Below are 21,536 nucleotides of genomic sequence, written 5' to 3'. Positions count from 1 at the left end.
CAGTAAATTAAATAAAAGAAGCAGGTATATGGAAATTAAACAAGCATATTTAATCATCTAAAACTTTATTATTCATACACCACTTTTTTAAACAAGTTACATTTTTCAGCGCACAGATGGTCGGATGATAAACACAACTATATATGTCAGAATGTGAATTATACAACTCATACAATGTTAATAAACGAGGACATCCTTTATCTTCTAAATTATGTACGTTAGGATTACTTAATATATCTTTTAACCATAACTGCTTTTCAAGGCCTTTACAATAAATATCATTATTTTTTAAAATATCTATTAGATGGTATTTATAGGTCTCGTAAGGCACGATTCCCTCGCTCCATAATATTTTTCTATTCTTTTCAATCCATTTAACTTGTTTCTTTTCTGTGTCTGTTAGCCATTCATAGGGATATGGTGGTTTTATTAACAAAACTTGAACTCGATCACTATACACTATAGCAATCTCTTTAGGCAGAAAGTAATTTTGATCATTTTTAAAACCTTGAACGTCCACAATAATTTTCATGATAGTTTTCGAACAATGTTACTCAGCGGCCTATACTCCACAAGACGATCGTTTATGATTAAACAGTAAGCGCTGGTATTGCTTGGAATTTCCTGAGACGTTTCTATTTCCAGACGAACATCAACTGGACCAGTTTTTAAATTTTCATTTTGTCTGGAACAATCTATGACAAATAAAGGCGCTATTTCTTTAAATGTATGAAGATCAAGCAGTGGATCAATAGGAAGGTTGTAAAACGACTGACGAAACTTGGTGTACATGTCGTATAATATACTGTATTTATTTTCCTCAAACTTGAGATTTAAAGCATCATACGGATAATAGTGGGAATTCAGGAATAATGTGACATTGGTTAATGTACAATGATCGAATATTGTGCTGTCTCTGTTTTTAACATTTTTTCTATTAGTTTGCAAACCAAATATAACATATCGAGGTTTTTCTAATTGAGAAGCAGTCTTTAACGCCCATGAATGTTTGGTAGTTTTTGGCAATAATGGATATTCATACAAATCCCAATTTCTAAATGCTATTTGTACGGGATTATCTTTTTCTAATTTCCTTAAAAGTATTAATCTTTGCTGATCTGATACTTTAATATGTGGTACTCGCCATTGGATTCTCTGTATATCAATGTCTACAATATCATCGCTACCCATGACAACACTATTTATGTTAGTACTACCTCTGTTAAGTATGAGTTCATGTTTACAGTTTATTATTATTTTATTGTAGTCTTCAGCAAAACCTAAAATCTTATTTAAGGGTATCAAAGCATTAAAATTTCCATTTTGATTTTTAAATCCGTCTATATTCCAACCCCAAGCAGCAGCCGCTTTACTGTCACCGCTATTCATTGAAATGAAAGATTTTATGGTTGTAGTTATTCCAGCATTTCTAATACGATCGATTTCAACACCATTCATTTCGTATCGGATATCTTGAAAAAGAAATGCAATTGCATTATTACTGAAGTCAACACTTTTCTTTTGAACTTTGCCAGCTTGATCTTTATGAGTCACCGAAACTTTTCCTTCAATGTAAATGGAACTGGCTGATGGTAACACGTAAATATCTTGCTGGTGAATAGGTATCCGAATTTCATCATTTTCATTGAAACTGTTATTGTATGGATTATATGTATGAACCTCATAACTCTCGATAGAGTTATCGAATTCAGGTAATTCGTTGATCTGAAGGAGGCTCATACTTTGAAGCCGAGGGCTTTAAGAAATTGTTTATTACTCTGATGAATTTTTTTATATACTCTAACACGTCTTCTTTGTTTTACACTTTCCTTGGTAATAACTTTCTTAATAGTTGGGTTATACTCTTTATAATAATTACTTTTGTTAAATACGATCATTTTGACTTTTTCAAATGAAGACACAAAACAATAGTTTCGCCCTTAAAATTTATATTATTGCCTTCCAAATCCAAAATTTTTATTGTTATTGATGAAATTATCTTTCTTTTGACCGGAAAATATATCACATTACTTGGAGATTCTATAAATCTATGACCTGGAGGAATGTTTGGCACAAACTCATAAATAATATGTGAAGGAGAACCGTTAGTGTACGAACTCTGTACAAGATCACATTCGATCCTTATGACAGACAGTGGTAGAATGTTAACGGATTCTGTAGATTCATGCCATTTATTTGCTTTTAGTTTTTCGTTAGAAAAACCTAGCATAGGTCCAATACTATTTTCTGAATTAAAGTTTATAGTTTCAGTACAGTACAAAGAGCATGTCATTGTATTGATGTTAGATTTTATTTGTAATTCACAATTTTCAACTCTTTCTTTTAGGTATTCATACAAATCTTGTAAATCGTAAGCACCTGGTTGAATAAGAATTCTTTTTTTCTCTTCTCCATATTCAAACACATTATTATTATAGTCTACATTTGGAATTGAATTAAATGCAGAAAAATATACTAAGCCACACTCATATTCGTCTTCCAAAATAAGAGGAGGGGCGTAAAATGATTCTAGAATAGATTTTTCACCCACGATCGTGAGTGTAATAGACATGATGGTTAAATGAGCTTACATATTTTTGTATCATCTATTTATTTTCAATTTTTATTCCAAAAATTAATAAGAAATTTGATACATAGATGGCCACAGTTATAAGAATTAGATCCTTGATAATTGTCATAATTATAATTAATATTCGCTCCCACATATTTTACAAATTCTTTAGGCGGTTTCAAATTACCATAACTATCAAAGTATTCAATGTAATTATTTATTTTTGCATAGGCTACCCAATGAGTTCCAGGATTTTGAGAGCTATCTAAGTTGATGATACCACACTCTTTTTTAAAAGGATATTTTGGAAGTTCATTTCTCATAAATACACCTCTGAAATAAGGAATATTTTTTGAAATTTTTAGAATATCCAAGTTACTTAGAGCACGATTAGGTAGCCGCCGAATCAGTTTTTTTCCTTTGCTGTGTATATTCCCAAACCATTACCATAGGGCTTTATAAATAATCCTTTTCCGATACACAATGTTTCCATCTTCTCGTTATGTCTCTTTAGTTCTTGAAATTTTTTTTTCATTAAATTAATAGCATTGACTGCTTTCACTATACTAGCAGTACCACCCGCTAAGCTGCCCGCGGCAGACAATCCTGCAAATATGGGGACTAGTGGCAAAACCCCACCTGTCTTTGGTATGGGTATTATACGCGGTACATTAACTGAAGATGTCGCTGCTAATTCCTTAGCAGCAGCAAGAGCTAATTCGATTGCAGCTTTTTTGCATTTAGGTTTCAATTTATGGATATGTTTTTTCGCGCGAGATACAATATCCTTAAAGCTTTTCTTAAAACCAGCACCAGAATTACTTGTTTTCAAATTGTTAGATTTTCTTCTCAAAGTCATTTTACGCTTGGATGGTTGTTTCTCCATTTTTAATAAAAGAGAACTCTGCTCAGTATCGTAGATAATAAGAGACTGAAAGTTGTTAACATAAAATGTGTTTATAAAAGATTTAGTTTATCTATCCAACTGTTTTCACTAGGCGGCAGACCTAACCATTTGACATATAATTTATTTCCTTTTGTTTTTAAAACCTTTTCAATAAGATATATATCAGGATGTTTTGTTTTTTGTAATTCTTCAGTATAGAATGATCCTAAAATAGGTCGCTGTCTTGCATCTTTTAGAAGGTAAGTAATTGGATGAGTGTTTTGAACTTGAGCTATATTAAAAATTTCAGTTGACCAGTTGGGAGTATATCCTTTGTCAAAAGTTCCTTTGTATTTGCTTATTCTTACATAATCTCCAATTTTGAATTTTGAACGTTTCTGCGATGGTGCTGATAATTGTAGTAGTCTGTATCTTTTTAGTATATTTTGTTTATTCTTTTCATTAACTTTATCTGGAGCTGTACCAATTGTTCTGTGAAATGTGGAGTTATATTTTTTCATGATGTGCTCGAGGGTTCCATCATTCCATTTGTAATTCCCTTGCAAGCTAAATTGCTTGTACATTTTAGTTTTCAACGTTCTTATAAATCTTTCTACTATTGACGCCTTTTTAGTGGAATAAGTGGAATAATGATTTATACCGTATTTTTGTAATAATTTTTTGAAACAACTATTATAAAATTCTGTTCCTAAATCAGTTTGTAGATTTTTGGGAACACGACCTTTTTCTAGTAACTTACTAAATGCTTCAGTCACAGTTTCTTTATTTTTAAGTTTAAGCGGATATGCCCATGCATACTTTGAAAAAGCATCGATGACTGTTAAAATATATTTATATTGTGAATTATCTTTTGAGAATGATTGCATATCAACTAAATCGGCCTGCCATACATCATCAATTTCTTTAAGTATAACATGTCTTCGAGGAAAATTTTTCCTAACATTTTTATGTATTTCATTTACTACACTATCTTTGCTCATTTTTTGAATTTACGACTTACACCTTCTATATTCCTTTTTAGACTATTTATTTCTGATTTTAACTGCAACAATGTTTCCTCTACTGTTTTTAATCGTATATAGAGCCCATCTAAGAATTTGTCAACATATAGTTTAGTAGCACAGTCGTTTGGGTCAATGGGTGTACCAACATGTTTGATGATTTTATGTTGAGCATCAAAGATATTTTCTAAGGCAGAGCTATCCATTTTCAGTTTCTTGTGTACATGATGACCAAACTTGTTGACATTCATGTTCAACAGTGTTTATAGAACTAAGCAAAAATGTAACCAGGTTTTATTTTTATATACTTATTTTATTATACCAGCTTCTTTAAGTTCTTCAATTATTGATATAATCTCATTGTCATGACTAGTGTTGCCAGCATCTTTTGAAGCAATTAAAATTTTCAATCTATCTACTAACTCATTCGGATCATCCCAGTATATGAAATCTGTATTTTTTTTCAAAGTTTTAAGAGTTGGCATAAAACCACCTTGTTTTTTTTCTTTTAATTCACTATCAGTAAAGAGAGGTTTCACAATTTTAGTATATTTTGTCCCTTTATCGCCTTTAATCTGATTCGTAGGGTTATAATCTCTCCTATGTGCACTAGTATTGCATAAAATATCTTTATATACTAATTTATCTTGATCAGATACAATCTTTACATCTGGTTTACTCTGAAATAATAATTCTGCCAAACCTGGGGTTACTTCATAGGATCTATTTCCTATTTTAGCCATCATATTTTTGCTATGAGCATCACCATCTGAAAATGTTACTTTTGTATTTCCAATCATTAAATTACTATTTTCATTACGTACACCAAAAGGTACATTCAAATTATAGATTTCATTGCTTTTTTCAGGCGTTGGAGATGGAGTATAGAATTCTTCGATTTCTTCAAAATTTTGGGTAGAAGTTATTGGTTTTGGTGTTACATAATTTTTATCATCATTTTCTATGTTTTTAATTTTATCAGAAGTTGAAGGTGAACATGTATCTGGTAAATCATGGTGACTATTGTTTTTATTTTCTTTTTTTTGCAATACTATGGATTCTAATGGATCCGTTATGGATTTAAAAAGTTTGCGCCTTTTTAGTTCTAAATCATCTTCTTCTTCACGCATTTGTTTTGCTTTCTTTTTGATGGTTTCAATTGATTTAATTAATTGTTTCTTTACAACGGCTTCCATTTTTAAATTAAATATGGGTAGGTATTCTTACCAGTGCTCTCATTTGACTGACTAAATTTGTGTCTCGTATGTGGTATATAATTGTAAAATTGTTAGTCGAATTTCACGAATATGTCAAATGTTTTTCTGTACCGACCGTTATTTAGTTCGCAATCTTTGTTGATTGATAAAAACATAAACGGATCTTTCCAAATACTTGCACACAATTGTTTAAAGACATGCCAGCTCATATCAGAATTAACATGTTCCTTATATATATGTTTTAAGTTTATATCATCTTGCTTGAAAATAATTAAAAAGTTAACATTGTCACGTATTAATTGCTTAGGAATTTTTGAATATGTTTGGGTCAAGTAAAAGCAATCAATTTGTTTGTGTCTGCCCATCGAAAAATAATTTCGAATATTAACTTGATTTTCACAAGTCACGTCGTCAAAAATGAAAATAGAATTTCTTAAGGCTTCAGTTGGCGAAATAACTTCTTCACTATTTTTGAACATAATAAATTTAACATCTGGAGTATTTTGAAAAACTTTTTGTAGGAAACAATATTTAGATTGAAAAGTGGACTTTGAGTAAATATAAACATTTTGGAATTTAAGTCCATTTTCGTGCAATAATAAGTTTATCATAATATTTGTTTTCCCACAGTTGGAGGGTCCGCAAATTATGCATCGAATTATGTTTGGTAGAAGTTTACTATGTCGGCTAAAGCATAGTGGTGGTGTTTCAACATCTATATAATTTATTTTTAATGATTCAGCCTGTTTTATCAACTTCATATTACTGATTGATGATAATTTTAAAAATGCAACTTATTAAATAACTTCATATTATTGCTAGTTGATTTAAATTTTAAGGTATTGCTTGTAGGTATCACATTCGTGTTTCACTTCGCACTTGTCTAGCGCACTATTATTTGTCGATGATTATATTAAAATGTAGGTATACATTTTAATTTAAACCTTGTGATAATAGTATGAAATTGAAATTCGTAAGAACTTAATACTAAACAGGTTCTAACATGTCGCTAGAGATTGCATAATGCGGACGAATGTCATACAAGTATATACAATTGTTTTGAAAACTTGACTCCATAGATTTGTTACTAAACAATTTTCATTCCCAGATCTTCTCACGCAAGGAACTCACTCGCTTCTGGTTAGTGAAAAAAATTACTTATATAATATTTTGACTGTATTCTTTTCTATTTTAGAATTTGTTTATTGATATTTTTATAAATGTTGTTTTATTGTTATATTTATAAAATTTTGTATTTTGTTACAGCATCATGTCGGACTTTTATTTCACGGATGACGAAAGAAACACAAGTATGAATAATCCATTTTATGGAGCTCAAGACTTGGATGCTATTTTAGAAAGAGAAGAAGAGAATAGATTGAAAGCTTTACGTGAGCAAAAAAATAATGAAACACTTGAAAATAACACCAGTTTGAAAACCATAAAAAAGAAAAATAAATTGTCTTTAAAAAAGAAGCTTCCAAAAATAGATCATGTGATTTCACCAGCTCCAGATTCATCTTTTGTTATACGGAAAAATAAAGCAAAGGGAAGCCACATTATAAAAATTGAAATACTTGAAATTGATAGTAAAGAACAGGAGAACAGTGCAAAGACTAATTTGAGTGTACAGTACATAGTGAGTGATAATTATGACAATATGATGGATGCTACAGAAGATTTAATTAATAGGATTATACAAAAGCTAAGTGTGCCTGAATAGTTAAATTTAATATTATTTTATTGTTATTTTGCGATTGTAAAAATAAAAAGCATAAATGAGTTCTAATTAAAGTATAAAGTATATTTTATATTTTCATATCATGCAAGTAAGTTGTAGTCCGAATATTTTCCATTAAGTAGTAAGTTTTTATAATACGTTAATCTTATGTTAAGTACTAAGTTTATGAAGTAATGTAAATAATTGGTTGAATTAATAAAGGGAATATAAAATATGTTGTGATTTTATTTGAAATAAAACACTGTGGTAAACTTAATCAAATTTATTAAATGCTAAATTACCATTAAAACTAATATTAAAATTAGACACATAAAAATTTGTAAAATACATAGGTACTTAGCATAATATTTTTACTAAAGAATCGTGCTGTAATGCCCCCAAGGCAAAGTTTTAAAATCATTTTCCATTATTTGCCTTTTATTATCATCACTATTTAATACTAATTTATTAATTTTCTGAGTAAAAACCTGATGATTTTTTGATCGTATGACAAACATATCATCTCTTATATTTTCATTGCAAAATAAGGCTTTCTTATATTTCTCAAAGTTTAATTTTTTTGTCACAGGCTTCGTGATACCCTTTGCTTTACTGATAGTTTTTTTCTCAGAAAGTAAACAATATAATTTTGCGCGTAAACCAACAAATTTAGAAATGATTTCTCCTCCCATTTCGTCTTTAAAATATCCAGGTATTTTCATATTAGCTTTCGGCATATTAAAAATATTATCATCTTCAAAATTGCTAGTATCAAAATAATGAATGTTATCTTTCATATCTTCATAAAAATCATCAGTTTTTACAAGATATAGTAAACTATCAGTATCCGTATAACATAACTGAACATTATTTCCATAGATTCTTTTTATGACCGAATAATGAAAATGATACAAATGCGTTTTCGACAGTTCAAGAATCGTGAATCCAATATATATTGGTCGATCTAAGACAATTTTTGTTTTTTTCAATTGAATAGCTACTAAGTTTTCAGAAAAAATTGATAAACTGTGAAAATGTGGTGCACTAATATATTTTTCCGCTCCATTCAATTTATTAGTATTATTTGTAGTATCTCTCCAAACGTTTACTAGTTTTACGTCAACCTGCTTCCTTTTGTTTTCTATCGTTTTTCCAAAAATAGAATTATTCTGCTTTTTAAAAAAGTCTTTCTCAAAATCAGACTTGGCATTTTGTCTGAGACTTGTGTTTAAAAAAATATAAGGCTCTAAAAAGTTGTCCTGATAAAAAGATAGCACTCTGTATATTTTTAAAAGCAATAAACCATTCTTTAAGCATTCTTGCAAGTGCATATAATGAATAACAAAACGATGTTTATTATATAAATTTGCCACCAATTTTTTGCTTTGATTTTGAGCAGGAGAATATTTTTCCGCAGCAAATGGTAGGTCTGAATGAGCATCATGAATATTATCCGGATAACATAAATCTACCTCGAGAATATATCCACACTGACTTTTTTTAGAAATGTTCCTTACATCAAAATTTTTAATTTCATTTTCATTTAAAAATTTAAAGTCACGCATTGGCATTTTTTGCATCATAGCAAAACCGTAAAGGTTGACACAGTCTAAATAAATTAAGTACGTACTTGACTCATTTTTATTGTAGGATGGTAAATATTTATTGTTTGCTTCAGCATATCTCAATGAACACTGGGCTAAACCACCTCGAATACCTTTTTCTAACATCTGATACATATCCACATCAGAAATCAAATCAAGCTCAACTTTAGTATATAACAACATTGCGTCCCAACTTAAAGATGGAGATGATACATAATAGCAGGGGTCTAAATTATAATAGTCTAAACTCATATTTCTGAACTTTTCAAAAACGTCGCATAGTAATAAGACATCGCATTGTAAGTATAAATCTGTATACTCTCCTAAGTTTTTTATACCAAAAGTTTTCCATATTTTTAAAGCGTGTTCGTAATCCTCAATGGAAATATTTTCACCTGTGAGTTTATTAAAAAAAATCGAATGTTTTGGTAACTTTGTTTCATTATATTTCTCCCATGCATCCATATAATCATAACAATAGACACCCTTTTTACAGGCCAAATTTAATAAGTGTTCATCCTTAATAAATACACGCATATGCTGAAAATCATTCGGATGAAGACTCTTTGCCAGTTTATCCAAACCCGAACTCAAAAAATTAAATGAATCGATAAACTTCAGTTGAGCAGCATTTGTTTTATCAATAGGTAAAAATTTTGTGAATGATATATATTTTTCTTTAGATTTTGGTATCAAGCTCGTTTTTCCGGTAATTTCTGATAATTCTTTAATAAATAAGTGGCAATCATAACCACTCAAGTTATGAAAAATGATCGGTATAAACGTACATTTTTTTGCATTTATGTTACAAGTGTTGTGAGCAGGGCCTCGGTATTTACCTGTAAAATGGTCATGATCCTTTACTATTATATCATATTTTTTAAACATTGTTTTACAGATGCAGCAAATTTTTGCTTCATTATATGAAGTCAACTCTTCGGTAGTAAGAGGAAACATTGGATTATTTGTATTTAAAATACCGTGCAATCTTTTTACATCTCGCGTAATGCTTTCAACAAATTTTTTACCACAGTTTGGTCCGCGATAGCTTACAAAGTCATTAAGCTCAGGTTTAGAATGGCAACATATGTAATAAGCGAAACAAGATGGTTCATGTGTTTGTATATCTTCAGTATAAAGAGATTTATTTTCGTTTGAATATTTACAAAGCAAGCTCTCAAAATCGCCATATATCACGATAGGAATTCTTTGAGTTCTCTCATAGTTTGAAAAATGCAACTTACTACCATCTTCTGGAAGTACAGTTTGTCTTTTAGCACAATCGTGATTGTGTAGTTTTTGTTCATTTGCGAAATATAAAAAACATTCATCACATAAAAATATTTTAGACTTGTGTTTTGTTAATTGCCTTCGCACAAGTCGGCCAAAGTCTTTAATCAAACAGTAATGGGCTTTGTCATTTTTAGTAATATATAATAAATTAACATGGGTAAGTTTTCGAGCTAAAGTCACATACAAAGGACCTGTAACTGTATTATTGGCTTCTAACCCATAAACATTTACACTAATAGTTGGATTGTTCTTCTCAAAGGTTTTAATATCTTCAATTCCCGGAGGAAATGTCATATTTCTTATGTCAAAAAGCAATGAATAATGAGGATATGATGAAACTCTATTGGAATTAAGTTTTGTAGGATACATTTTAGCAGCAATGCACCATAAAAAGCAACAATCATCGAAATTATGAATATTTAGACATGATTTTGTATTTCTTATATGTGATGGTAATGCCAAATATGATCCACCTTTCAGAGGATTATATTTATTAATATTTATCTCCAAATGACTGATAGAATCAATTGTCCAACCAGATTCTGACTGTTCGAATTCTGCGCATTTGCAAGTTAACTTTTGAGCACATTGTAATAAAAAATTATCAATATCAGTACTTTGGACTATAATACCATATTTAGTACTGAAAGATTTAATAGACTTTTCAAAATTTTTTGGTAAAATATACGAAACAAATAACTCGAAATTTACTTTAATGGCAGTGTGTTGCTTTAGAGATATATTTATGATCTCGCGTGTGGTTTTAAATATTTGTGAAAAAAAACTCTCTGGAACTAAAGTTGTAGAGGTCGGATTTACTTTGTAACTGATTATTCTGTTTCTAAAAGCCGTTTTTATAATTTGCACATTCTCATATCTAGATTGAAATAAACTATTAGATTTATGAGTATTTGTTCTGTTATGTGACGATATAGATGTTTTAACATAAAGGTTACACTCTTTGCAGAAAAACATTTTCAATTTCATAGAATTGCTTATCTTGTTTATCTATTTAGTATCTAGTTTCTCAGTTCTGGTTTTAATATTCTGCGTATAAAAAATCGGTAAGGAAATACAGCTAAATAATAAATCAAGCTATTGGCTAATAAACAGTAAACAGTTATTAATAGAATGGAAGTAATGCGATGTTTCGATATCAACATTCAAACATGTCAAGTATCTAGTTTGTATGGTTCTAGTTTCTCAGTTCTAGATTTTAAATTTTGGATAGTTATGAGATGACTGTATTAAAATAAAGTAATCTAGTTATTTTCAGACAATGTGCAGACTTAGTAAGAGTATAAGGGCTGTAAGTATCACGTTATTAATATCCCAACTTCAAATCTTTCGATATGAACATTTAGACATTTTTATTTAATTTTATATGGTTCTAGTTTCATATGGTTCTAGTTTTTATGTTTCTAGTTTCATATGGTCTAGGCTTTGTATGGTCTAGGCTTTGTATGATCTAGGCTTTGTATGGTCTAGGCTTTGTATGGTTTAGGCTTTGTAATTTCTGTAAAAAAAACACGTTAATTTAATTTTATATGGTTCTAGTTTCATATGGTTCTAGTTTTTATATTTCTAGTTTCATATGGTCTAGGCTTTGTATGGTCTAGGTTTTGTATGGTCTAGGCTTTGTATGATCTAGGCTTTGTATGGTCTAGGCTTTGTATGGTTTAGGCTTTGTAATTTCTGTAAAAAAAACACGTTAAAAAATATTTACAGGCACAAACATAAAGATAGTAATTTAATTGTCATACTTATTATATACAATATGTTGCAGATGAAATATTTTTTGAATTTATTTATGAAAATAATTTCTAAGATTTACAAAATTTAATTTACAAAATTTATCTTAGAAATTATTTTCATTTGCAGGGTATAAAATGGGCTGAATATTTTTTAGTTCAGCCTTACTATCATCAATTAATTTGGTGAGGGACTTCCATACCACCGAATTTAAATCAGTTGCAAGTTTTAGTGTGCAGATGGCATGCTTCCAACGCTCATTGTTCGCGAGTTTCTCCACTTCTTCAGAGTTGTAGACGCGCAGCTCGAAGTAGTAGCTGCCTTTCTTCGATGGGTCTGATTGGGATGTATACCCCGACGCAACGCGCCGACTGAGAAAACTTCTCAATTTCGCAGCGCGCACTGGCTTGCTAGTAGATTCATCCTGAAATTGAAAAATATTCAATTTAGTATCATCTGCGATAATTTCAACTCTCTACCTATTATGGTTCATGAGATAAAGCCCGCTGACAGACAGACGTCCGGGCGGACAGCGGTAGCTTAGTAATAGGATCCCACTGGTACCCTTCGGATATGATCCCTAACAAAATAATAACTTTAACAAACTATATTCATAAATTTATATACAGACCAATTGCCTAACAACATTCTTATTGGGAAGTCTTTTAAAAGCTTTAATCCAATAAAATATAAATAAGACAACTCACCTCAGATTCGGTAATAAACCTCCTCCGCTTAACAGATGGACTCGTAGGTGTATTTGGAGACGTTTCGGGTTCAGATTCCGATCCGCTCGATTCGAACGGATTCTTCGGAGCAGAAGAAGTCACCTCCTTTTTCTTGATCGTCTTCTTCCGCTTCACCTCACGTTTCTTCTTAAGAGACTTCGATGTTGATGGGGGCTGCACCAAAGCGATGGGGTCTTCGTCTTCGTCAAATGGATTGATGAAAGATGAAGAGGCCCTGAAAAACAATTTAAGTAACTATCAACATGAAAACTCCAAATAAAAATTCAATAGGTACCTAGTTGCTTAATTCAAAAATAAACATATAAAATAAAAATACTTACATACTTTATTTCGACTGTTGTTGTCGTCGTATCCAAAACTCGGAAAGAAAGGAATGGTGACGCTTAGGATCGACCTATTTATACGCTCGAATTCTAAAACCTCTTTCATAATAAACGAAATGGATTGAAATAAATTAGATTTAAACATTTGCGCATGTAACTTTAAACACTAAATCATCACAACATAAAACTTATATTTGCGAAAGTAATCAGACTAGATTTATACATTCGTATGAACACTGTCTTACGTATAAATTATTGCCGCATCAGCTATAGGTGTTCGATTTTGAAGCATGGAAGACGCTGTTGTTTATAGTTACGCAGTGAATTGAGATCTAACCGTAAAAGGAATGGTATGCGTCGGACTCGCGATAGTTAAAATGTTAAAAGGTTATACATTTTACTACTTTCCATAGGTAGGTATAAAATTTGTGAAAGGTCTAATAATATTTGCTCCTATTTGATGCTTCAATCTTCTTCCTTGCGAATTTGATTTAAAACTTGAGTGGAAATCCTTTAATTTTCGACGTCAAAAAATATCCTGGATCCGTCTCCAAGATGTGAATTGTCTGTGTATCAAATTTCGGCAAGATTCAGCCGTTAGTCTTTAGTTTAGACAGACGCCTTTTTGCATCACTAATCATACTTATTATAAATGCTAAAGTGTGTCTGTTTGTTTGTTTATTGGTTCGTCCTTCAATCACGTCGCAACGGAGCAACGAATCGACATGATTTTTCGTGGGTATAGTAAAAGAACTGGAGAGATATAGACAACTTTTTATCTCGGAAAATCATAGAGTTCCCGCAGGATTTAAAAACCTAAATCCATGCAGATGAAGTCGTGGGGGCATCAGTGAATTTATTATATTAGTACGCATTGTACGTATTTTTTTCGTCCATTAATCTCTATTTATCAAAGTATTTATAACAATCGAAATATATTTAAATAGCGGGAAATGTGTCTAAATTCATCATTAAAGAATTAATTTTCGATAAATAATAATGTATGATAAGCTTGCACACCTTACTAGAAATCTGCTATAATATATTTTTACTAATAAATCTTTATCCAAAATTCATTGTTTGTAGATCAGAATGGAGTTAATATATCCTAAATATCCTCGCTATGCAACTCAAATCGCAAGATTGCGAAGTTTTGATACCTGGCCTCAAGATTTAAATCAAAAACCTCAAGAAATGGCTGATGCTGGTTTTTTTTATACAGGAGATAGTGATCGCGTGATTTGTTACTTTTGTGATGGCAGGCTCAAAGACTGGGGCATCGAAGATCATCCATGGTCGGAGCACGCACGCTGGTTTCCGTCCTGTCCCTATGTTTTACTTGTGAAGGGTGAAACATACCTACAAAGTGATAGCAAAGATGTTTGTGGTGCATCAAAAGTATCTGAACAATTTGTAAATAACAATATAATAAGTTCTTTTGCAGACAGAAACATATTATGTGTTGAAAATATTAAAGAAACACTTTGCTGCAAAATTTGTCTTGTAGAAGAAGTAGCTGCGTGTTATATACCATGTGGTCATGCTATAACGTGTACTAAATGTGCTTTATCGTTGGATAAAATGTTATGTCCGATATGTGGAAAAGCAATCGTTAATGTAATACGAATATATTTCTGATGAGCTATAAACATTTAAAGAGTCTACCTTTATCCAACCTATTATAAGTATGCGCAAGCCTCGAATCAATCGATCGAAATTCATACTAATGAATACAGCAATGCCGGATCAAGCAGAAACACGATCAATATACAAAAATAATTTGAGCGCAACAAATCAAATGGTTAACTATGCGAGAGCAAACTTTTAGACGTAAAATTATCATGCATATGGGCTCGTTCGCATTTCTTATGAATGCCGCAGTCTCGTCGAACTCATCGTATTATATCATCCACTGTGCGGTGCGGGCGTATGATATAGGATCCGCAATAACTAGTCATTGAGGATTTTGTCTCACTGTTGATAGTGATTAATTGTTGCTTGGATTTAGGAATACTCCATTTATTTAATGTGTTGTTGTGGACAGTAGCCTACATTGGGGATCCTGTATCAAAATTCATGGGGATTTTGTATCACGGTGAGCGTAGCGAACGAGCGTTAGCGAGAGTGATCCAAAATCCCCATGGATTTTGATACAGGATCCCCAATTCAACACTACTGTAGTCTCTTCTATTTTCAAAATATCATTATTTATCATTAAATTAATGTTACTTGTGTTCTTGGTATTGGGCAGTGCGAATTCAATACACTTAGTTTTTTTTGCATTTAAAAGTAGATTATTTACAGTAAACCAGTGAGTTACCTGAGATATGGCACCATTTATATCGTCAAAATTGTCCTTATTTCTATCGACTTTAAAAATCAAAGACGTATCGTCAGCAAATAGTACGATATCGCAAATATTTTGGACTACATATGGTAAATCGTTTATGTATACTAAGAACATGAAAGGACCTAGAATAGAGCCTTGAGGAACACCCATTAGTGAGGCTGATCCGGATGACTTCACATCATTCACACATACTGTTTGAATACGATCACTAAGATAGGACGCAATGAGACCAAGCGCAGTGTCTTTGATTCCATAGTGGCTCAATTTAACTAAAAGAGTCTCGTGCTCAACGCAATCAAATGCCTTGGATAAATCACAGAAAATACCAATGGCATTCTGTGACCCCTCCCACGCATTGAATATATGCTTTAACAGCATTGCGGCCGCGTCGGTTGTTGATCGACCTTTAGTGAAGCCATACTGTTCAGAATGGAGTAGCTTATTTAAATTGAAATGCTGAAGCAGTTGGTTGAGCATGATTTTCTCAAATATCTTGCTCAGTGTTGGCAAAAACTTCCATTGGTGATGATAATGGATGATGAATGGCAAAATTGTCTATCTATAATGGCTGGGTGGCTGGTGGGTTGTTTCATAGCCTACCTAGCGTCAAATGTAGATAACATTTAACGCCTGCCAATGTAGGTGAAGCCTCGACGTTTTGTTACGAGTTCACCAACTGTCGTGAACTGTGGTAGAGCAAAGCATTGATTTTTTTAAGGTTGACAAGTGGCAACCCTACAGCCTCCCGTAAATTCACGGTTTTCAGCGAATATCGGCTTAAGTGCGGGCTGATAAATTATTTTGCTCAAAATATTGTTTTATCTTAATTTAGATGACTAAACAAAAATAATGAATTAAAGCGTTCTTAGATAATAAATGGCGGGCTTATTGTTCTGGAAGTTTCTTAGAAATTAGCGGACACCGTCCTAAATAAATACTGCAAGACGATCCGAAATTGGCGTAGAAATTTCTGTAGACTTGTAGCAAACTAGTGAAATCACTTAGTACAATAATTTACCTTGTTTTTTTTCTTTAAAGATTTTATTATTACTAGCCATGCTAATAATGTCTTATATTCCTCTTTCCCCTCCAACTAAGCGTAAAGCTTGTGCTAGGAGTAGATACGACAATAGTGCAACAGGTGGGGTTTGAACCGTTGACCTTTCGGGATTCAGTCCGCTCCTCAACCGTTGAACTACTGAAGCTCTGTTTGATAAGAAATAATTGAAATTGCGGAAATCTATATAATGAACAACTCAACTTCGCGCTGGTTGTATTTATTTGTTTGTATGTCTATTTCCTCTATAACAACAAATAAAAAAAACCAAGATGGCGAATTTCAAAATGACTATCATGAAAATAAAAAAAAAGTACGTAGAGCTGTACGTTGGTGAAAACCGACTCGCACTTGACCGATTTTTTTACTTTTTTTATTAATTTTCCTTTCTCTATTGTTACAGCGCCCCCAAACGCAGTGGAGATAGTCAACCATCCTCACAACTCTAAGCTCGAGATGAAAGAGGGAGAGGACGTGGTCTTGGAGTGCCAAGTCAGGAACGCCAAGCCAGCTGCCAAGATTGTGTGGTATCGAGGGAACCAGGAGATGAAGGGTGATAAAGGTAAGATTCTATTTAAAGAGTAACTTATAAAAGGAAAAGCTGACTGACTGACTGACTGACTGAACTATCAACGTACAGCTCAAACTACAGGACGGATCAGGCTAAAATTGATATGCAGATAGCAGATACCCGCTAAGAAAGAATATAAGGTAACTAGCTGATGCCCGTGACTTCGTCCGCGTGGATATACGTTTTTCACTATCCCGAGGGAACTCTTTGATTTTTCGGGATAAAAAGTACCCTATGTGTTACTCCAGGGTATAATCTATCTCCATTCCAAATTTTAGCCAAATCCGTCCAGTGGTTTTTACGTGAAGGAGTAACAAACATACACACACACACGCGCGCACACACACACACACACACACAAACTTTCGCCTTTATAATATTAGTGTGATTAGTGTGATAATATTAGTGTGATTCAATCTCTAAGGGGGTAAAATAGGGGTTTGAAATTTGTGTAGTCCACGTGGGCAAAGTCGCGGCTATAAGATAGTCTTTTATAAAGTGGAATTTATAGCCATTTTGCGCTATGCAATAAATAATAAAATATTAACTGATGGAATGCCGACAAAACGCTCGGATGAAGTTTAAAAACGAACGTTAAAATCACGGAAAATAAATCGACAATTAAAAATACCGTTCGTAACTGACAGCATGCGTCCGACATATGTCATTCTGAAAATCTGCTGAAAATACCGAAATAGACCAAGAGCCTGTGGATAAATGGCTCAAAGTGTTGTTACTTGGCTGAATTTTACATTACTCTTGTAGTTATTATATTAAGAATTAATATAAAAACAAGGAGTTAAGAAAAATGGATTACAATATTTCGTTCTTTATATTTTTATGCTCATAATTTGAATTTATGTATCCTTCTGTTTTTCGATTTTAATCAATAGATTTAAATTTTTGGAAATGAGTTAGTAAAACGTTTGTTTTATAAATATAGCAAAAAAAATAGATCTTTTAGTCTATAATAAGAACTACTTCTCGATAAAAGGCAGATTTCTCAAGACGACTAATTTGTTTATTAATAATCGTTCGTTTTTTTTCTCTTTTTTAGGGTTTCATTAGAAGATGATTATGGCTAGTAATCGATATAAAGTTAGTATGTCAACGTAATTGCGTAACAAACGTACATAATTAAAAAAAATACAGATGAATTGAGAAACTCCTCCTCTTTTGAAGTCGGCTAAAAATTGTAATTGCAGTCATTAGCAATGCATTAAAAAATATCTTTATTGGCTCTCATACTATTTTTTTTATCAACTAGATAGTCGAAGCGAATGGGTTTGACGTCGTCGTGTCATTATCGATTTTGAAAATTGCAACCATAGAGATAGTATATAAACACTAGCGAAAACTAGTATGTCTATGATTGCAACGCACAAAATACTGACTGCAACTGACTGTTATTTTGTTTCAGACCAAGGAATATACTAGGTACACTAAAGTTTAAGACGTTTCAAAATCTAACTCGAAATCTATACATCTAATAATGCGAAAGTGTGTCTTTCTGTCTGTTTGCTTTTCACCGAGCATCGGATTTCGACGAAATTTGGTGCACAGAGTTCAACTGTTCGTTTTTTCAAAATCGGTGTTCGGATAATCGGAGAAAAAGATAGCAGAAAGATTACAGACAGACGAGATTACAACGTGGGGTTATTCAATCCAACAAATTCCTGAAAGGCCGGGCGGCGGCATCGGGGGTGCCTCAGGTGCTGCAAATGTTCATGGGCGGAGGTCATCACTTAACATCAGGTGACCCGTCTGCTGGTTTGCTCGCTGTTTTATTATTAAAAAAATTAAACTTTCCCGCAGACAAAGACGCAGGCGTCCGATAGTTCATAATTTAAGTATGAAAGAAATACGAAATATGAAAAAAATATGTATGCCTACCGTCCATTTATGCACTAAAATATGTACAGAAAAAGAGAGAAGTTCTGGTCAATAATGTGCATTCTGACCTAAAAAACAGTCACTCAAAAATTGCCTCCCGCATTATGCGGAGTTTATCCCTCATTTCGGCTCACAATGGAAGAAACTTCCTGCCCTATTTTTAGTTTGCGTCCACTTTGAAATTAAGCAAACTGCCGGAACGCAATTTGGAACCTTTTAACAGGGCTCTCTCCGTCACTTACTCCATACAATTGTAGTTCCAATTTCATTTGAATATTAAGCAACCAAAGTCCATGAAATTTTGCAGACATATTCTAGAAACTAATATCTGTGTCTGTGGTGTTTTAGATTTTTCTAAAAATACGTAGTTTTAAAATTACAGGTGCTCAAAGATTTGTATGTGAATTATTAAGACCGCGTAATTTTGAAACCGAATATTTTAACAGAAATCTGGAAAACCACAGAAATAGATATTAGTTTCTAGAATATGTCTGCAAAATTTCATGGACTTTGTTTAATATTCGAATGAAATTGGAACTAAGTTTGTATGGAGCAAGTGACGGAGAGACACTTTTTAAGCTGATAATGGTGGTGAAAGTTTACACTCGGAACCAGGATAAACTGTGCAAAATGCTTAACTCCAGATAGGCAAAGGTCGTACAATTTGTATTAAAAAAAACCGGCCAAGTCCGAGTCAGACTCGGAGGGTTCCGTACTCGGGTATTTTTTCCGACATTTTGCACGACAGACCAAAAACTATTAGGCACACAAATAAATAACAATCTGTTTTAGAATGTACAGGTAAAGCCTATGATACCCACTTGGTATAGTTACCTTACTTCGAAAATTGAAAACACTTATTAGTTTATGAACACCTTTTTTCATCGATAATTGGGTCCCATCACTAATTGGCGAATTGGGAAAAATCCACCCTTCCTTCTCATTCAAAAAAACCCTTTTCATTCTAAGAGGAGACCCGTGCTCAGTAGTGAGCCGGTATTGGGTTGATGATAGAAATAATATGAAAATCTCATACAGTTTGCTCTAGCCCTTACAAGTGTCAATAAATCCACCAGTCAACATGTCAATACCGTACTTTATCTATTGATAAAGTGCCCCAGAAACCATACACTCGCACACGAGTTGAAAACTCGATACTCGCGTTAATATATCGATAATTGGGTCCCATCACTAATTGGCGTTATCTCGCTGCCATTAATTAAGCAAGTTTTCAATTTCAATTAACAAACAATCGACCTGCTCTATTAAGCTGAGCGGTTTTATCGGTTATCGACATGTTTACGCACATCACTAGTCTTTCGCGGCTGCGTTTTTTAAATTAATGCTTATTCGCGGTTTTAAATATTTGCGATCAAAAATTGGGTTATTATACTCTTTAATTTAAAACTTTTGAATTATTTGTTTTTTTTTTCATATTTAACACATTTTTTGTTGCTTTATGTTTTTAATATACAGAATCTCAGTGATGTTCTGAAAAACATTAATCCAAAATGAAATTATTTAGACTAACTTTTAATGATATAAAGTTTAGTTAGATTTCTAAAGTTAAAAAAGTATTAAATTAATCCTTCGAAACTGAGCTGACATCCCTTTGACGATATGGAGGGTCTAATTTTAATAAACCGTGTTTTGAATTTAATCCTACTTAGTAATAATTTTACGTAAAGATTTACTACAATTTTTGAGTTTATTAATCTAAACCTTTTCAATAAAGAGATGAAATAAGTACATGTATGTAAATTGTGGTACCTAAGTAATATAATTTTTAGGGTTCCGTACCTCAAAAGGAAAAACGGAACCCTTATAGGATCACTTCGTTGTCTGTGTCTGTCTGTCTCTAATAGTTTTTGATTTATCGTGCAAAATGTTGGAAAAATACCCGAGTACGGAACCCTCAGTGCGCGAGTCTGACTCGCACTTGGCCGGTTTTTTTGTTTAATTAATCTAAACCTTTTCAATAAAGAGATTAAGTAAATACATATATGTAGTACCTAAATAATATACTATGTAGACCTAGTATGAGAGCCAGGGAGCTCGCTTAACTATCCACGGCCGAAGTCTTCCACCAGACGAGACCAGAGATCCAGAAATTATAAAATCTCGAACCCCTCCCGGGAATCGAACCCGGGACCTCCCAATAATAAGACCACAGCGCCAGAGAGGTCAAAATCCAAATCCCGGCATATCATTTTCATTTTATGAGTACGTAGAACATTCCAGTTTAACCCTACATTACCATCAATCCATGAGTAATAAAGATAAGGGATGGTTTTAATAGAAAAATGCCAACCCCCGAACTGAGGAGACGGCGAAACTCATAGCGGGATATTACTTGTCGATATTCGTTAGATGCATCACTAGGCTTTGGTATAGAGACGCTAGATCTGGCTTGAACCTATTACCAAAATCCATTCTGACCATAATTGATATCCATACTATCCATACTTCCATACTAATATTATAAATGCGAAAGTGTGTCTGTCCGTCTGTCTGTCTGCTACGTTTT

The 21,536-nt window shown here is 32.5% G+C and overlaps 1 protein-coding gene across 5 annotated transcripts in view; it reads left to right on the top strand.

The window, feature by feature from the left end:
- Window positions 1-21,536, top strand: part of LOC123877961 (nephrin) — a 341,522-nt gene that overhangs the window by 174,043 nt on the left and 145,943 nt on the right. For all 5 annotated transcript variants that reach the window (XM_045924911.1, XM_045924908.1, XM_045924910.1 and 2 more), the window contains exon 5: window positions 16,949-17,107. In XM_045924911.1, the coding sequence (XP_045780867.1) occupies window positions 16,949-17,107 (159 nt within the window). The remainder of the gene's footprint in view (window positions 1-16,948; window positions 17,108-21,536) is intronic.

The sequence above is a fragment of the Maniola jurtina genome, chromosome 25 (genome assembly GCF_905333055.1).
Source record: "Maniola jurtina chromosome 25, ilManJurt1.1, whole genome shotgun sequence".
Classification (NCBI taxonomy): Eukaryota; Metazoa; Arthropoda; class Insecta; order Lepidoptera; family Nymphalidae; genus Maniola; species Maniola jurtina.
The sequence above is the reverse complement of the archived record's forward strand: the minus strand, read 5'-3'. Positions and strand labels throughout refer to the sequence as shown.